We start from the raw sequence: 15484 nt of genomic DNA, 5'->3' as shown, positions 1-15484 counted from the left end.
TCTGCAAAGGGATGAGTAAGACCGTGTGTCCCAGGAGCGCTCTGGAGCGGTTTGTTTTGCCACTCGTAATGTATTGTTTTCCATTTCATGCACAGACCCTGGAGCATTGTGTGGACTCTGAGACAGTTATGGACAAACAGTTTAACACAGTCATTAGAAATCTGGATGCACAGGTTAACGCTTCCTCCTTGCAACCAAAAATTAAGCCTTAAGTACACTCCAAAAGGAAACTGAAGTTCTCCTCCAGAGGCTGACTTAGTAACCTAGCGAGAAGCTCAGCAGCGGCCCTCAGCACACCCAGGCAGCGCAGCACCGTGTGCTACAGCAGCTCTGCACAGGCCTGCTCCCTCTTCCTGCCGAGATGAACGCGCACCTGTAATAATCGTCCTGAGTTTTAGCTAGCTCTGCTGGCTTGGCTTCCTCAGTTCAGCCCATAGTGACACTCTGCTCTGTACAGACGCCTCTAGAAGCCAAAGCAATGGGGCCAGAAAAGACAGAACAGGGAAAAGAGGGAATTTTATGGTAAGGAGGAGGAGGAAAGACTGCTTTTAGTTACCTTCCCAAAGGCGAACACAGATGCAAGAACGAGCAGAACTAAAAAGGCAGGAGGGGGGAGGGATGCTCTGTCCAACAACTCTCCCGCGGGAGCGCACCGCAGCCCCCGCGCTCTGCCCGCCAGGAGCCGTGCCGGGGCTTGGGCAGAGCTCTTGGTTTAGGGTTTGCTGACCCGGCCGTCAGCACTGCAGATGGCATCTGGCAGCCAGCGAGATGCCGCTGCGACGGGAGAGCCTGCCAAAACCTGGGGCCAGAGAGCGGCTCGTCGGGCTGCCCGCGTGCTGGCGTGGCCCCGGCAGCGCGGATTCGCGTTACACCAAAGCGCACCAGTCAGCACGTCTTCCCACGTGTCTGAAACAGCCTTTCACCCGCCTGGATGCCTGAAAGCATAACAAAATCTGCCCCCGTCCTTCCCAAATCCCTCATCAGGGCTCTTCTGCGCAGAACTGCTGCGCTGCTCCTTTGTAGCTCATTTCCAAACACCTCTCCAGCCTGACCTCCACGTGCTTCATCAACTCTGCTCCCGGTGCTGCAGGGCAGCGCCTGCCTGCCCCTCCAAAGCCTGAGGGGGGTCGGACCGACGCCTGGTTTCTGGAGGAGCTGCTCTCCCGAGCACGCATTTCTCTGAGGGACCGGAGAGGTGAGCAATCCTGTGCACCTGTCAGGATTACCCGCTGGCTTTTCGAAACTACGACAGCAAACCTGAAACACTTCCACAGAGTTACCAGCCACCCAAGATCAAGAAGCCATCAAGGATTGTTTTAATGAGCTAGCACACGCAGAAGTTACTGCGAAGGAACAGACATTGATGCCTTCTAGCATTTACCATGAGTTTAAATTTTAATTACATTTCCTTTAATAGACTGTTTTTCAAGTATTATATAAACCTAAGAGCCAACTGTGAAGAGTAAAGCACTGCAGAGTTGCAGACTCAATTGCTGATTACTTGTTTTAAAATATCCTGGCTTTAGAAGAACACAGTAGCTTCGTATTAAACTGTGGCACAGAAAAGTTCTGCACAGCACAGTCTGTGGATGTACCAGCGACTCTTTTTTATTGCGTTAGAAACAGCCTGGACCACAGGACTTCTGTTTCCAGCACTGGAATTGGTTTCAGTTGTCTTCTACTTTCAGTTCTAATATCAAATAAACAGGGGTTTGCAGCGGATCCTCAGACAAAAATGTCTGTGGTACATTTATAACAGAATACCAATATATCATAGAATAAATCTGCTTATAATGTTCTTTTCAGTATCCGACTGACCAGACAACACACCGTCAACCCCCGGCCACTCTGGCGTGGGCCAGTCACCCACGCAGCGCACGCAGGGAGGGCGACAGCTCGCCCTGCCGCTGCACACAGCGCACCAGCAGCTTCACCGCGCTCCAGCGGTCCTGACGAGGTATCATCCGAGCCAAGACTGCATCACACTCCAAATATATATCATATGGATTCAGCACAAGGTTATTTAGAAACAGTTTTTTTCTGTGCTCCTGCTGTTTTTTTTTACTGTGCGGTAAAATTAAGTGGAAAAACAGAAGAAAGTGTCTGAGGCTCAATAAAAAAAGAGAGACACACTTTCAAGCCATCATCATGTCTGTCTGGAACCAGCTGAGCAATTTTCAGAAGGGTGGTTTACACAAAGGATCTAAAGGAACCCAGTAAGGATTTAGGGAGTTATCTGTACTTTAATGTCAGTGAATTGAGTTCGTCTGTGGGTGAACACACTGAGCTGGCTTGTGTTTTGAGGGTTGACACACAAAACCCAAACCTGATGGCCAAAGGGAATGAATCTCAGAAAGATGATGCAAAAAATATTCAACAGCCTCTGCCTGGCACTGCCAGGTAAGCAGCAGCCACCAGCACGAGCAATACAGACACACTTGATTACACTGAGCAGATCCGCTCCTGTCCAGGGGGTCACAGATCTTCCCAGTAACTGACCCCGGGGCTTCCCGCAAGCAGCTTCTCTCAGTCACTTCTGCACACAACATTTAATTTTATTTTTGCTTTTAACCTTGATTATTTTGCTGTTTATCTTTACAACTGTGCCTGAAGCCATGTCTATATATCAGAACTGCAATACCAGAACATGCTACTTTTTAATTTTGATGATCTTTCTAGACAAACTCTCTACCTGTATGACAGAACAACTTCATCGCTTTCTTCCAACTATCACAGTCTCTACTTTCTCACATCCCCCAAATAAGAAATTCTACCTGATTAGGTAATATAAAGCCAAGCTTGAAACTATACTTCCATTAAAACAAATGCAGTGTGAGAATCTCCATCACCACCACAGCCTGATGACTACCCGTGTCCCGACCACTGCCCCGTGACAAGCGCACGCTCCCCTGTACGCTGGCTGCGGGCGACACCCCCCCTGCTCCCCACCTTCACGTTGTGCTTGGGTGAAAACCAGCATAAACACGAAGCAAGACAGACCGAGGCTCAGCTGGTTGGGCTGTGAAATAGTCTGAGTGAAAGACAACTGCAGCTACGCAGAGTGCTGTGTGGGCACACCGGCACGTCGGAGGAAGGAACAGACCCCCCTGCAGAAGCTGCAGCCCCTCTCCTGCCTCTCGGGCCAGCAGCAGCGCTGGTGCAAGCTCCACGCAGTGACAACGCCTCCAGAACATGGCACTTACCACCAGGAGGAGGTTTGTTCTTTGAGGTGAGGATGACAAAGCCAAATCCTTCGTTCTCCTTGCGCTGCAGGCGGACATCATAGACCTCTGGGGACTGCTGGTTTGCAAACTCTACCCGATTCGGCCGGGGAGAGCCGTTTTGCGTCAAGACCGGCTGCGACTCCTCCTCCTCCGGTTGCTTTTCTCCTTGCAGGTAACAGACAAACAACAAATAAGGAAAAAACAATACTGCTGTTTTACCAAGCAACTACAGCAAAACCATGCATCTCGGTATCAGTGCCAGCATGAGGAAACACTGTCTGCCTGGGAAAGTAAGGGGCGAGTTTATTAACAATACAATTTGGATCAAGTGGACATTGGGATGCAGGATAAGGCATTCAAAGGCCCACAGCCCTACACAGGTGTGCACAGCTATGCAAAGAAAGCCTGCTGCACACTGGTTGCACACAGCAAAGACTTGGCAATGTGTACACAGACTCTGTCAGAGTGATCTGATACCTTTTTATAGTAAAAAAAACATTGTGGTTTTCCTGCATGCTACAAGTACAAGAGATCTGCAGCAGAGATCCAGCTACAAACTACAACTATTGCTATCTTAAGTGAGGAACAACTGTTTACTTGGAACAAAGGAAATGGTTTTTAAAAGGCAGTTTGAAGACTGAAGCCAGGCTTTCTTTTAGGAATCTACAAAATTTCGGTCCTGAAGTAGTGTGTCTGTGAGAATGCATCTGAAATTGAGAACTGTCCTTAAGAATATTTTTTCCCTTTTACTTGTATATACTCAGAACTCATGGTTGAATAACACAATGGAAAAGCAATACTGGTTGCTAATCAGAACGGGGACCGTTATCAGTTCTCCTGAACCCCACCACAGCTCTGTCATTCATGTGATCAGCATCACTGACTCAAGGACAATAATCTCCTGTACACTGCCGAGCTGGACACCAACCTAAAGCTGCAGAATCACAAGACGCTGCCCTGAATCGCTTCTGGTTTGAATGTACTTATTCTTGCTACATATAGAAGCCAAAAGACTTGAGAATACAGCGTGTACAGAAAAGAGATTGTGTTATTACTTGATTTGCATAGCATTAGTGGCTGTCCTAACTAATATGTGCAAAAAGGTTTGAAGAAAACACCACTGCCATCATAATTTTCAGAGCCTTCCTTGAGTGAGCAGTACAAACTAGCAAGCACTAAAGCATCAGCTTATTAAATTCTGCTTCTCTCCACTTACTCAGAATTATAGCTGGCCCTCCTGAATCCCAGGCTGCTCAGCTCTAGTGCAGTAACTGACAAGTTTGAGAGCAGCCTTAGCTGATTTTATTACAGAAACGTTAAGTGTCCCTCTGGCCAGATGTGTGTCCTGCAGTACCCCTCTGGACAGGCAGACACGTACCCCCAAAGAAGATCTTCCTCCGGACTGTGAGCAGCACCTGACCGTTCCGTGCAGCACTGGTCATCAAGTCCAAAACTTGTTTGTGTGACTTCCCTTTAACGGGGACTCCATCAATGCACATCAGCTCATCTGCTGCTCGAAGCCGGCCGTCTTTTTCTGCTGCTCCCAGCGGGATTATGGCTCCAATATAAATCTGTCAGCAGAGCAGAGTCAGGGGGTTTGAACAGCAGAACATGAACTCATCAGAACACGTAATGGTTGGAATCCAGGTGAATCCAGACAGACGAGGGCTTTTGAACAGGTATTTTTAAAGATTATCTGACTGTCCAGTTCTAGCAGAAACATAGCTAGCAAGTGTACTTTGCACAAGCTGACTTGGTGGAAACAGTTTGGGTGCTCAAAGCATTCAGTAAATGCTTGAGGTTTGGGCGGATTTTTAATGCTTATTTCCATGGATTCTGGAAGTATCACTGCCTCTTTAGCATGTTTTTCAGTTTGTTGAAAAGTCCAACTTTTGACACAAGCATACACTGTGTGCTTATTACATATATATGATTTCCCAGACATTATTGAAACTAAAGCCTCTCTTAGTCACTCTATTTTTTGCCAAGACTAGGCCAGAGTGACTGGGGAAGATGTAAAAGCTTTCTAAAGAACTCAAATTTTGTTCTAAAAAGCTGCTCAGAGAGTTCCATACTTGAAGTTTTTTCAGTGCACAGCTTTTGATGATTAGATAATGCATTCAAACAGCTGCACTCCACTTACCAATTGTCTACCTCCACCTCATAAAGTGCTATTAAATGTAACACAGATAAGAACATCACACACTATTTCATATGCTAGAATCACATTCAGGTTAAATGAAAATTAAGAATAATTATGGCCAGTAGTAGTTGGAGGTTAAGCAATGGGGGGCAGATCATCTGCACACAGCATTCATGGCATTAGCTTGACACTTCCCAACAGCTATGGCTGCTATGGAAACAAAACACCACAAATACTATAAAGTGCAACAGAAGTAAACCTCTTTGGTTTTGCTCTTTCTTTTCTTTCAATGCATGCTGGGGAGGGGTGTGGGGTGCGTGTGTGAAAGGCTAGCACAGGATCACAGTCTGTGAATGGAAAAAACCTGTATTCCTTAACTGTAATCAGAAAACAATCTACAAGTATCTATTCCAAAACCTTTTCCTCTTGACTGCTGAAGCAACGGCCCCTGACATACTGTAAAAGTCTTAGCACTTCTTCCCAGAGAAAAATATTTGCCTTTTTGGAAATAGAGAGGAGTCTCCTAAAGCCTGTTGTCACAGGGACAGACTACCCAGGGGCCTCCGCACTGGCATCTAACCCTCTGCCTCCAACTCTGCCATTCCTTGGCAATTACCTCTCAAGCAGAGTCATCAAAGTCCAACTGCAACAGCTCTGCAGGCTGAGGCCAGGAAACATGACTACACCGACAACTTAAAGTCCTAATGTAACTCTAGTCACTGACCAGGTTAAAGCAAACCAGGCTCTTCCTCCTGCGCAAACATCAGCTACGTTTACAATGCAAAACGTCATCAACATCCATTTGCAGAAGGAAGCCAGCCTTAATCAGTTCTGCTTCAAGGCTTTCATGAAAATCCTGAAGTATCACATTTTGCATTTTCTGAGATGAGAAGGAAAAACAAAGCAAATATAAGCCTGAAAGAGTGCACTGGAAAGGCTGTGCTTGTCTCCTTGAGACAAACTCACCAGAAACCACACTGACTGGCAGAACAAAATGCATTTCTGAAAATCTGGTGGGAGAGGTGGGTGAAAAGGTGTGCGACACCACCCCAAATCTTGCCTCAGTTTCACTGGGCTGCATTCAGAACAATGCCCTGATGGAGTTTTTGCAGGATAAGCAGCAGCTTGCTTCTACTCATCTGCTCCCTGGGACACGCTGACGTGCACGGCACGCCGAGCATCCCCAGAGCACGTGCTGTGCCAAGACCGCCACCGGGATCAGTGGAAACGGGCAACGGCTGAGCACCAGCACTGCCCTGGTGAGTGTTCCAGAGGCACAGCAACAACTACAGAAGCACCATCAGCATTATAAACCTGCCAGAGAAAACAGCTGCTACAGACAGACTCTAGATAGCAGGATGGGCACGGGAGCCCTGCAGATTAAAGTCAGCCGTGAAGAAGAAAGAAAGAAAGGTAATCTGATCTTTAAGGGCAGTTACTGAATCGATCAATTTTGCCATCACTGAATTGTTTAGAATGAGACAGAAATGAAGATGACAGAGTAGGAGTCATTCTAACAGCAATACTGTAAGATGGGCAACCGTAAATTGTTTCACTTACAGGCTGATCTGGTCCATCACCTCCAAGCACCCGGAAACCAAAGCCTGACTCTTGTTTTCGCAGGAAAACATCCAAATCTCTTGTGTTTGGAGCTAAAAAAGCAACATTTCAAAACATGTAATGAGCTACCTTTGATTACTGAAAGATTATGCTTTTGTTGTGCACTCTTACTCTTCTTATCGACAGAAAACAGTAACCAGAAAGTTGCTATACTCACGTTTGTCCTCATATATAGTCTTAGACTTCAGGTAGACTTCTGAGGGGTCTAGTTTAGGAGAGCCTGGTCGTATAGCAGTGGGTGGGAATGGCATCGGCTGCGGGAGGGGATCGCCAACAGCTTCCAAACTACCTGAACTCTCCTGCTTGTCCTTCTGAAACAGACCCCACCCCACCAAATCCACGTTAGATCAAAAGCGTAAATGAATTTGTGTATGTGTGTGCGCAAAGGCAACAAACATCATGCAGAGGTGACATGCAGAGCAAAACAAGGGAATAGGGGAATAATATTACAACTCAATACAGCTTTTCCAAAGTACGTGTCTGACCGGGTTACTGAAGTCTTCCTCACAGGCCACAGATTCCTACTGAAGACTGGGCCTAGCAAGGGCGTTTGAAGTGACCGATGCTCAGAGATGAGCACAGCCAGCCAGCTCCCGGGCGTTGGCGTACGACACCCGGCACGTTTGGAGGAGAGACAGATTCCCGGGCAGGCGCCTGCCGGGCTCTGCACCGCAGCGCACCACCACGGGCACGAGCTGCCCCGCGGGCACTGCCCCGCGCCCCCGAGGCGTGCCCAACGCCAGGCTGCTGGCTGCAGGTACCCCAACAGTGCTGCAGATCCTGAGCAGGAGCAATACACTTGGGCAGTGAGAGGCACTGCTCATTCAACATTTGCATTTTTCTTTTATGATCGGATAGTTGCAACACTGATTAGTATTTCATGAAGAAAGAACACCAAGCATTCTTACGGCCTCCCACCCCAATTTCCAATTGATTATGCAGTACAGTGACTCTAAATACTTATTCTGGGCTGAAACCCAACCTGAAAAACTGGAACATGGTAGACTGCACGCATCCACGCATGTTAAACAAAAGCACAAGAACAGACTTAGAGATGCCCTTTTACAAAGAGTGGAAGAACCCTCCCCGCAAACGATTTAGCAGTTTGACACTTCCTGCATGTTTAGGAACACAAGAACTTGCCCTTTTTACCTGAATTATTTTGCCATGCTGCTTAATGCCACTGAACATTGAGTGCTCCATGGGAGGCTGCTACTGCAGGTGCACCAGAATGCCAGGCCCCAAGCCCGCAGTCGTGTTGGCATGCTGCGCCCAGTGCACCGACCCGGGAGCCACCGGCAAGGCCTGCGCCCGCAGGCGGCAGAGATTTATGCACTGAGCTAGTCGGTGCGGGCAGCTGTGTGCTTGCAAGGAACTGAAATGGAGTGCAGCCTGTTCCACCCGCACTGAATCTGTGTGCTCACATTATCCCACTGGGGATATGACTTTAATACTCAAGCGGCAGGACAAAATAAAAGCAGCGACATCTACACGCTGGTAATGGGGTTTTCCTAAAATGAAATAATTTGTTCTGTGCAAGACACATTTTTAAAGAAACAGCTCTATTCATCAACTGGCCTAATTCATAAAAGAAGTGTTCATTACAAAAATATGCATTACTATCAGCATTATCAAATCAGAGGGTATTTTATTAAGCCCAAGGATTCTTTACTGAGCTAATATATATTGAAGATACCCAAATAGATGGAACTTCCAAGAATAATGAGTATCAAACTAGAAATGTACTGCTACATAGAGACCTCCTGAAAATATGGATTCAAAGATAAGCAAGCATTTTAAGAAGGGAGTACTAACTGACTATCCGGTTCACTAATTCTACGCAAGGACTCACAAAAATTGAAGTATCATAAACTTCCTTTAGAATTCCATTTCACTGTAATACAAGTAATTAGCAATGAAAAGCAAAAAAATAGATACTGTATTTTGTTTCCCTTTTAATGGGTATTCTGACAGCAGTTACTTAATACAATGAATATGTGCCAGCTAAGTAGACGTGGTTTTGCTAAATCATCTTGCAGATTATTGCAGGAAGTAAAACCCAGAGGAGACGAGATTACAAAAGCAGGTCAAAGCACGCACACAGATAGCAATTGCAAGTATAGCGCAAAAAAGAAAAAAAAGGAAATAATGATAGAACTTAAATAGCAATGTCATATTTAAAATTATGACAAATCAACAATACTACCTCCATCATCATACAAGATCTTTGCTGCATTCTTGATTCTTCAGTAGTAAGAAGAGATACATCCATCACCTCCATTAAACTACTCAAAAACTCAAAGGAATCTTTTGTGTTAAGTAGACTATATTTATCAGTATGTTTTACAACCAAAAACCCCTGAATATTGTCTATCAGAAACAAATTTAAATACATCAGTAATACTCACCCCTTTGGCAGTTTTAGTAGGTGAGGGTGGACCTGAAGAAAATACAAGGTAAAAAGTAATTTCAATACCAGGTCACCAAAAGTTTAAACAGCATTAAGGTAATATAATCAGCTCCTTCTGGATTAAAAATAGCAACTGCTTATTCACTCTTCTTTTAAATGGCAAAGTGAATGTCCAGTTGACCAAAAGCATCACTTCAGAGAAGTCTCAAATTAGAATTGCTAGCCGTACAACAATGAAAAATATCAATTTCTCTTTACTAGACACTGGTCAACCACATCACGCGTCAGTTCACTGGATATGGAGACTGTGAATTTGTCTAGAAGACTTTCACTTGATACTGAAGAAATCTAATTATTTCCTTAGCTCATTTAGCAATAGTAGCATTTATACAGAAGAAGATCTGGAGATTTTTGCAAATGTTGATGACTGTCTGAAGTGACACTTGGGGCTACAATAAAAGCTTGAAGGGACACTGAGCAGCCATGTGTTGCTTCATAATTCACTCAGCTCCTTCTGGCAAACGCACACTACCTACTAGTCAGCTTTTGGGAAGAAGACACATTCTGGCCTGTGACTGACAGTCAGTGAAGAGGTATAAAAATCCAAATACAAAAATGATAATTTTTATGGTATTTCCCGTGATCAGCTCCACCTCACTGCTGATGCTTCTTCCTGCCTCCTGTTATCACCTGTCCATTACAGCTATAGTTACTGGAATACATTTGGAGAGCCTCAGAAAACTGTCCATCATATGCTTTGTATTATGCTAGAGACCGCATTTTTGCTTAAGCGCTCCCCAGGCACTTGGAAGAGACAGTGCATAATATATACCATAATAAAATTTTTGAAGAAAAAACCCCTAGCAACATGCTCTCACTCCAAATACTCAGGGGTATAATTTAAACTTGGAACATAATGGCTCAAACATAATAAGCTGCTACTTGGCCGTCAAGACTGGACACGATTTAGATATCACACTAAAAAGGGACTTTTTAAAAGCACATAACCATATATGACAACTGTAAATTTATGTATGTACCTCCTCTTAAGATAAGCAGTGGCACCTCTGCTCCTACTGGAAACTGCTTCAGCACCTCCACCACCTGCAGATGTGACAAGCTCTGTACATTCTGATGGCAAATCTCCTTGATTACGTCTCCCTTCTGAAGGCCTTGGCACCACTGGCTGTCTAAAATCATTTTCACCTTCTGTCCTGTTGGACTGTCTGCAATGGCAAACCCAAAGCCTTTAGGACCTTTGACTAGAGGAATGGTGACCAGCTCCGGCTGAGAGCCTCCTGAAGATGCAAGGGAGATCCTCTGCTCGGTTGTATCCATGGAAGGGCCATTCAGTCGACCGTTGACCAACATAGGGCCCACTTTTCCATTCTGGTCCAACACAACCGCTCCTGCTATTAAATCTTGGCCGCTCACGCAAACATCTCCCTTGGCCACGGGCGGTCCATTGATGATAGGTGTAGCGGTCACTATATCTACCACGGGGTCTTCGTTGTCGTCAGGAAGAGGATAACCACGACACAAAGTCATGTTCACATACTGATTGACAGGAACTAGCTGAAACATCTGGACAACATCTGCATGGGTGTGGCCAAGGACACAACTTCCATTTATGTCTACAATGACATCACCTGTTACAAAAGAAAGTTCAACCGTGTCAAACCCAGACATGAAACCATCCCCACCTGTCCTGTGTTCTGAGACTCAGGACAAAAGCCGAACTGGAAGAAATCCCTGTGCGGCCTTCAAAAGTAGGAAAAAGTGGTGGCTGGGCTATTAACTCTTGGCTATCTGTTGCCAAAAAGCATGAAGGATTCCCTCTTTGCATTTATTCTATCTATTTCATCTCAGAACACAGTGTGCTAAATATATAAACTTTAATCTGCAGCAGATTTAAAAAATGATACTCTACAGGCACAGGAGATGAAGCAGTGCACGCACACTACTGCAAGCAGATGTCTTCCACTTTAATTCATATTGTGCAGCATCCTAAACAGAATCCAGAATAAATCGGATTTTTTTTTTTTCCCTGGCGTGGGGGGGAGGAGTGTCCTATGTTTATTTTAGGACTGGCTGAACTTAAGCTAGGATTGCACCCACACACGTTCCATACTTACACTGCTGCCACACACGGCTAAGCGTGTAGTTTCAAAATGAAGTGGAAGCAGGCTTCATAATTTGCATTATTTTGATCGTGAAACTTTGCATGTGCAATACAGTATTCCCAGCAAGCAAACTCTCTTATCACTTAAATGCCTGGGCATCAGTAAAACCGTAACTCTCTTATGACATGAGCTACAACAGGAATAAATACACATCTTTACATTCAAGCATGTTATGTTTTTTGCAGCAACAAGGCAAATCGCAGATCAGGATTCACCACACATCGGTTTTACTTCATGTACAAAGAGGGAACAAAAAAACATCCTGCAAACAGCCACGAAGCCAGAAGGTCTTAGCTAAAGCAGAACTACGGAAATCTTCAGAAGTGTCCTCAAAGTAGCTTTGTATCTAGAACATTGCTTGTTTTCCTTTTCAGCCACTGCTCTGCACAGATCGTTCACAAATCTGTGAACTATTTCATTTAGTGAGGTGTTGGTATTCAGAGTCAGTGGATGGGGTCATCCAGCCGCCTGTGCCTCAGAAGCTGCCTTCTCTAGAAGCTCAGAGGAAATACAAGTTTAGAGAAATAATACTTGACCTGGTACAATTCTCCCATCTTGTGCAGCAGGTCCATCTTTTAAGACATTCTTCACCTGGAGAAACTCATCAGGTCTGTCCCCTCCAATGATTGTAAAGCCAAATCCCATTGTACTTTTTTTCAGCGATGTCCGTATAAGTGCTCCTGTAAGCTGGGATGGATCTCTAGTGAAGACAGACTTATCTGGTCCTTTTGGATTATGGAATAGAGAGACATGAAGGTAGGAAACCAGACTTAGTTTTGGTAAGCTTTTTGTTTGCTTTTTTGTTTTTTTAACATGTCATAAAGGTTAATGATTTGTTTTGTTAACACTGGTTAACCTCTGCAGCACTGACACGGAGTAAAGCAACCAAGATACTGTTACGTTCATCTCACAGCTGAGTGAAGTGAATGGGAGAGTTTTTTCAAGACCATAGCACAGATTACAACAGAGCTGGAACTAAAGCTTCCACCTCTAATTCCCAGCTTGACACAGTAACTCTTGAATACCAAGGTTAAAGTAAATCAAAAACATAAAAATTCAAGGTGTGGTTTTACCTGCATCTTCCAGCTGGCTCCTCCATATATTCAAAAGCTGCTTATGACAACCAGCTTCAGAACAATTAAAATGATTTTAAAGCAGTCTTAGGGTCTTGGTTCAATTTTAACATTAAAAAAATAATTCAAAAAACCTTACAGATTTGGGAGGGCAGCAGTACAACGGCCAGCAAAAAGACAAGGCTAGTGACTTGATGAATTCCCAAATTGGTTCCTTATGATTCATACTTGCAGATAGAGATATTAGTGACACAGAACACAATATGCGGTGATACCTGATTTTGAAGGACCAACATCAGTCTGTCCTAGCTGTTTTTTCCTTTTGGCTTCCAGTACTGGGTTTTCAAACTGGGTTTTCTGGTTAATATGACTGCAGACATACAAATGGTAGATAGGATTTCAGCAGAAAGCATTCTGCCTGTTTCACAAAGACAACCACAAAAGATACATCTACAAATACTATTTTTTATTACCTCAGACTAATGCTCTGGAGGAATGAATGATAAACTATCACAGTCAACATTGAAAGTATTTTTGTTCTTTCAACAACTTGATTTAATTTAAGAGCCAATACAATTTTACTTCCTGTAATTGTTAGGTAGAGTATACCTTCATTCCACTCTGCAAATTTTCAGGAGGTTGTAGAACTGAGAAAACCTGCTGCTTCTTTTGACCCTATGTGTTGCTTCCATCTACCTATAACGTTTACAAACTCAGATACCATCTTTTTACTAGCAGATGCTAGAGTATTATGGAAAAGAAGAGTAAGTCTGAGCAGAATTTAAATACCTGTGTTGGCTCTGCAAAGTCAACAAATGTTAGCTTGTTAGAAGCTAACATTTTCAACTCTACTAATTTTCTTCCTCACGATTAAAGAGAGATTTTGTTTTCTCTGACCTGAAGGAGATTCAGAAGAGCTCTCGTAACAATTCTGTAGTTACTTACTTGGCTCTTTGGAGACAGCAATGAGATAGAAGTTATTTTTGATCTTTTACAGTTATCAGGTGCCACTCTTAAATCAAGTGACCCCAGTTTTGTTAAAGCTAAGAAAAATGGCATCAGCTCATTTACTTTAATAAACTACTTTGGTTGTTACTTGCTTTCCCTCCCCAAAAGAAACACACTCCAGTAAGTCAGTAAGGTCACACCATGGCCCTTCCCACATGCCGGGGCTTCAGAAGCGCGTGCTGTATGCTCACTGCCCCTAGAACTGTTCCTACTGGGTATGTTTAATACTTACACTGCATTACAACCTATACAGACTGCATATCAAGCGCTTCATTATTTTCTGCTCAATTCATAACTATGTCAAATTAATAATTAGCACTTACTCAACATAGTATGTTCCATATTGAGGGTCTTCTATTTTTTCCCATCCATAAGGAAGTTCTGCAATCAGAAATAACAAAATTCTCCATTACAGTGGAAAACTATCTGCAAATAGAGTTCTTATGAAGCAACAAGAGGACAGGTTACAGGCTCATGAAAAATAAGAGGAAAATACAGGTCCTTTTTTCTTCCCTTCATCTGCTTGAGGCTGGTCCTTCTGATGAAAGGATATCAGCCTGTTCCAGGGAATCTGAGGCCCTATAACTCTCACTCTTTCTTCCACTAGATAAGAAGACTAGTATTCAACAAAATCACACCACTTGAAACATATAATAAACTTAAAGATACAAACTAACCTATTGAGAGAGGAAGAACCTATAAAGGGGAAGAAAAATACATTATTTAAAATTAATCTAATTATAAATGATGAATGCCATTTGATAGATGTCGACTTTTTAAACTATACAGTATGAATATGGTTGCACTGCTTCTGCCCCCAAATACACCACAAAAGAGCGTGATAAATGCCTCGCAGTATCACGTCCCAAGCTTGTAAAACCATGCATCTCCATTCCTCTCGTCCTTTCCGCTTAAGAGCACCTGGCAGAAGTAATGCCACCTTTATTTGTTCTCTCAATAACATCAGGATCTTTGAATGATGGTATATTCTGACAATGTTTCAGTTTTCAGTCAACCCAAGAAACCTTCAGTCAGAACTATAACATCCACCCGTGATAAGTAAGAAGAAAGGCAGGCTATTTCACCCCGATGTTTACAATATAGTGAGACATCCCAAAACGGCCGAGCATGGGTTTAGGTCTGGCCCCATCAACTTCAGCACAGACTGCCTGGCCTGCCAAGGTGATGGAACGCAGTTTTGTGCTGCTGCAGCCTGACAGCAAGCCAGCTGACAGTGGCTCAGGCTTGGACTGCCTTGGACATCCCTACGCTAGGGGTCTAAACTAAAAAATCACCTGTTTGATACAGGTATTGAAAGTTACATGTGAAAAGCTCCTTTTTATGGCAAACCCAGAATCTGGTATGATGGCACCCAGCAGCAGATCATTACTGACTGAAAGGATAAGCAGTTCACAGAGAGGTCCAATTATTCTAGCTTTACTGTTCTAGTTATCTTGACCATGGAAACTTAAATATTAGAGTAATGGATACAGTCAGGTAGCTAGACATTTTAAGGATGAAATTGGTATGTAACCTTCTTTGAGGCTGCCCTAAGTCTGATGGTAACAGGAATTTTCCTAGTATATGACAGCATGTTACCAATTATTAATACTAGCATCACTCCATGGGGTTTGACAAAAGACCCAGTGGGTCTATTCATTTAAATGTTGTTCATTTGGATACCCTGCATCTCTCTGTTTAAAGTGCTTTTTTTATGCCGTGGTGAGCTGCACATATGTTTAATAAGCAGCAGTATGCGTCCACTGCTCCAGCTGGCTTCATTACGTATACATGGTTGTTAGGCTGGGCAATTTAGGAAGACG

The 15484-nt window shown here is 43.9% G+C and overlaps 1 protein-coding gene across 2 annotated transcripts in view; it reads right to left on the bottom strand.

Annotated features, from left to right (window-relative positions):
* MAGI3 (membrane associated guanylate kinase, WW and PDZ domain containing 3) overlaps positions 1-15484 on the bottom strand; it is a 72363-nt gene that overhangs the window by 11911 nt on the left and 44968 nt on the right. For both annotated transcript variants that reach the window (XM_042800121.1, XM_042800122.1), the window contains exons 7-15: positions 13985-14042; positions 12929-13023; positions 12117-12305; positions 10438-11046; positions 9396-9427; positions 7145-7298; positions 6928-7019; positions 4603-4795; positions 3204-3389 (exon numbers count right to left, since the gene is read on the bottom strand). In XM_042800121.1, the coding sequence (XP_042656055.1) occupies positions 3204-3389; positions 4603-4795; positions 6928-7019; positions 7145-7298; positions 9396-9427; positions 10438-11046; positions 12117-12305; positions 12929-13023; positions 13985-14042 (1608 nt within the window). The remainder of the gene's footprint in view (positions 1-3203; positions 3390-4602; positions 4796-6927; positions 7020-7144; positions 7299-9395; positions 9428-10437; positions 11047-12116; positions 12306-12928; positions 13024-13984; positions 14043-15484) is intronic.

The sequence above is a fragment of the Tyto alba genome, unplaced genomic scaffold (genome assembly GCF_018691265.1).
Source record: "Tyto alba isolate M040663 unplaced genomic scaffold, T.alba_DEE_v4.0 Super-Scaffold_30, whole genome shotgun sequence".
Classification (NCBI taxonomy): Eukaryota; Metazoa; Chordata; class Aves; order Strigiformes; family Tytonidae; genus Tyto; species Tyto alba.
Note: the sequence above shows the minus strand (reverse complement) of the source record. Positions and strands in the feature narration are given on the sequence as shown.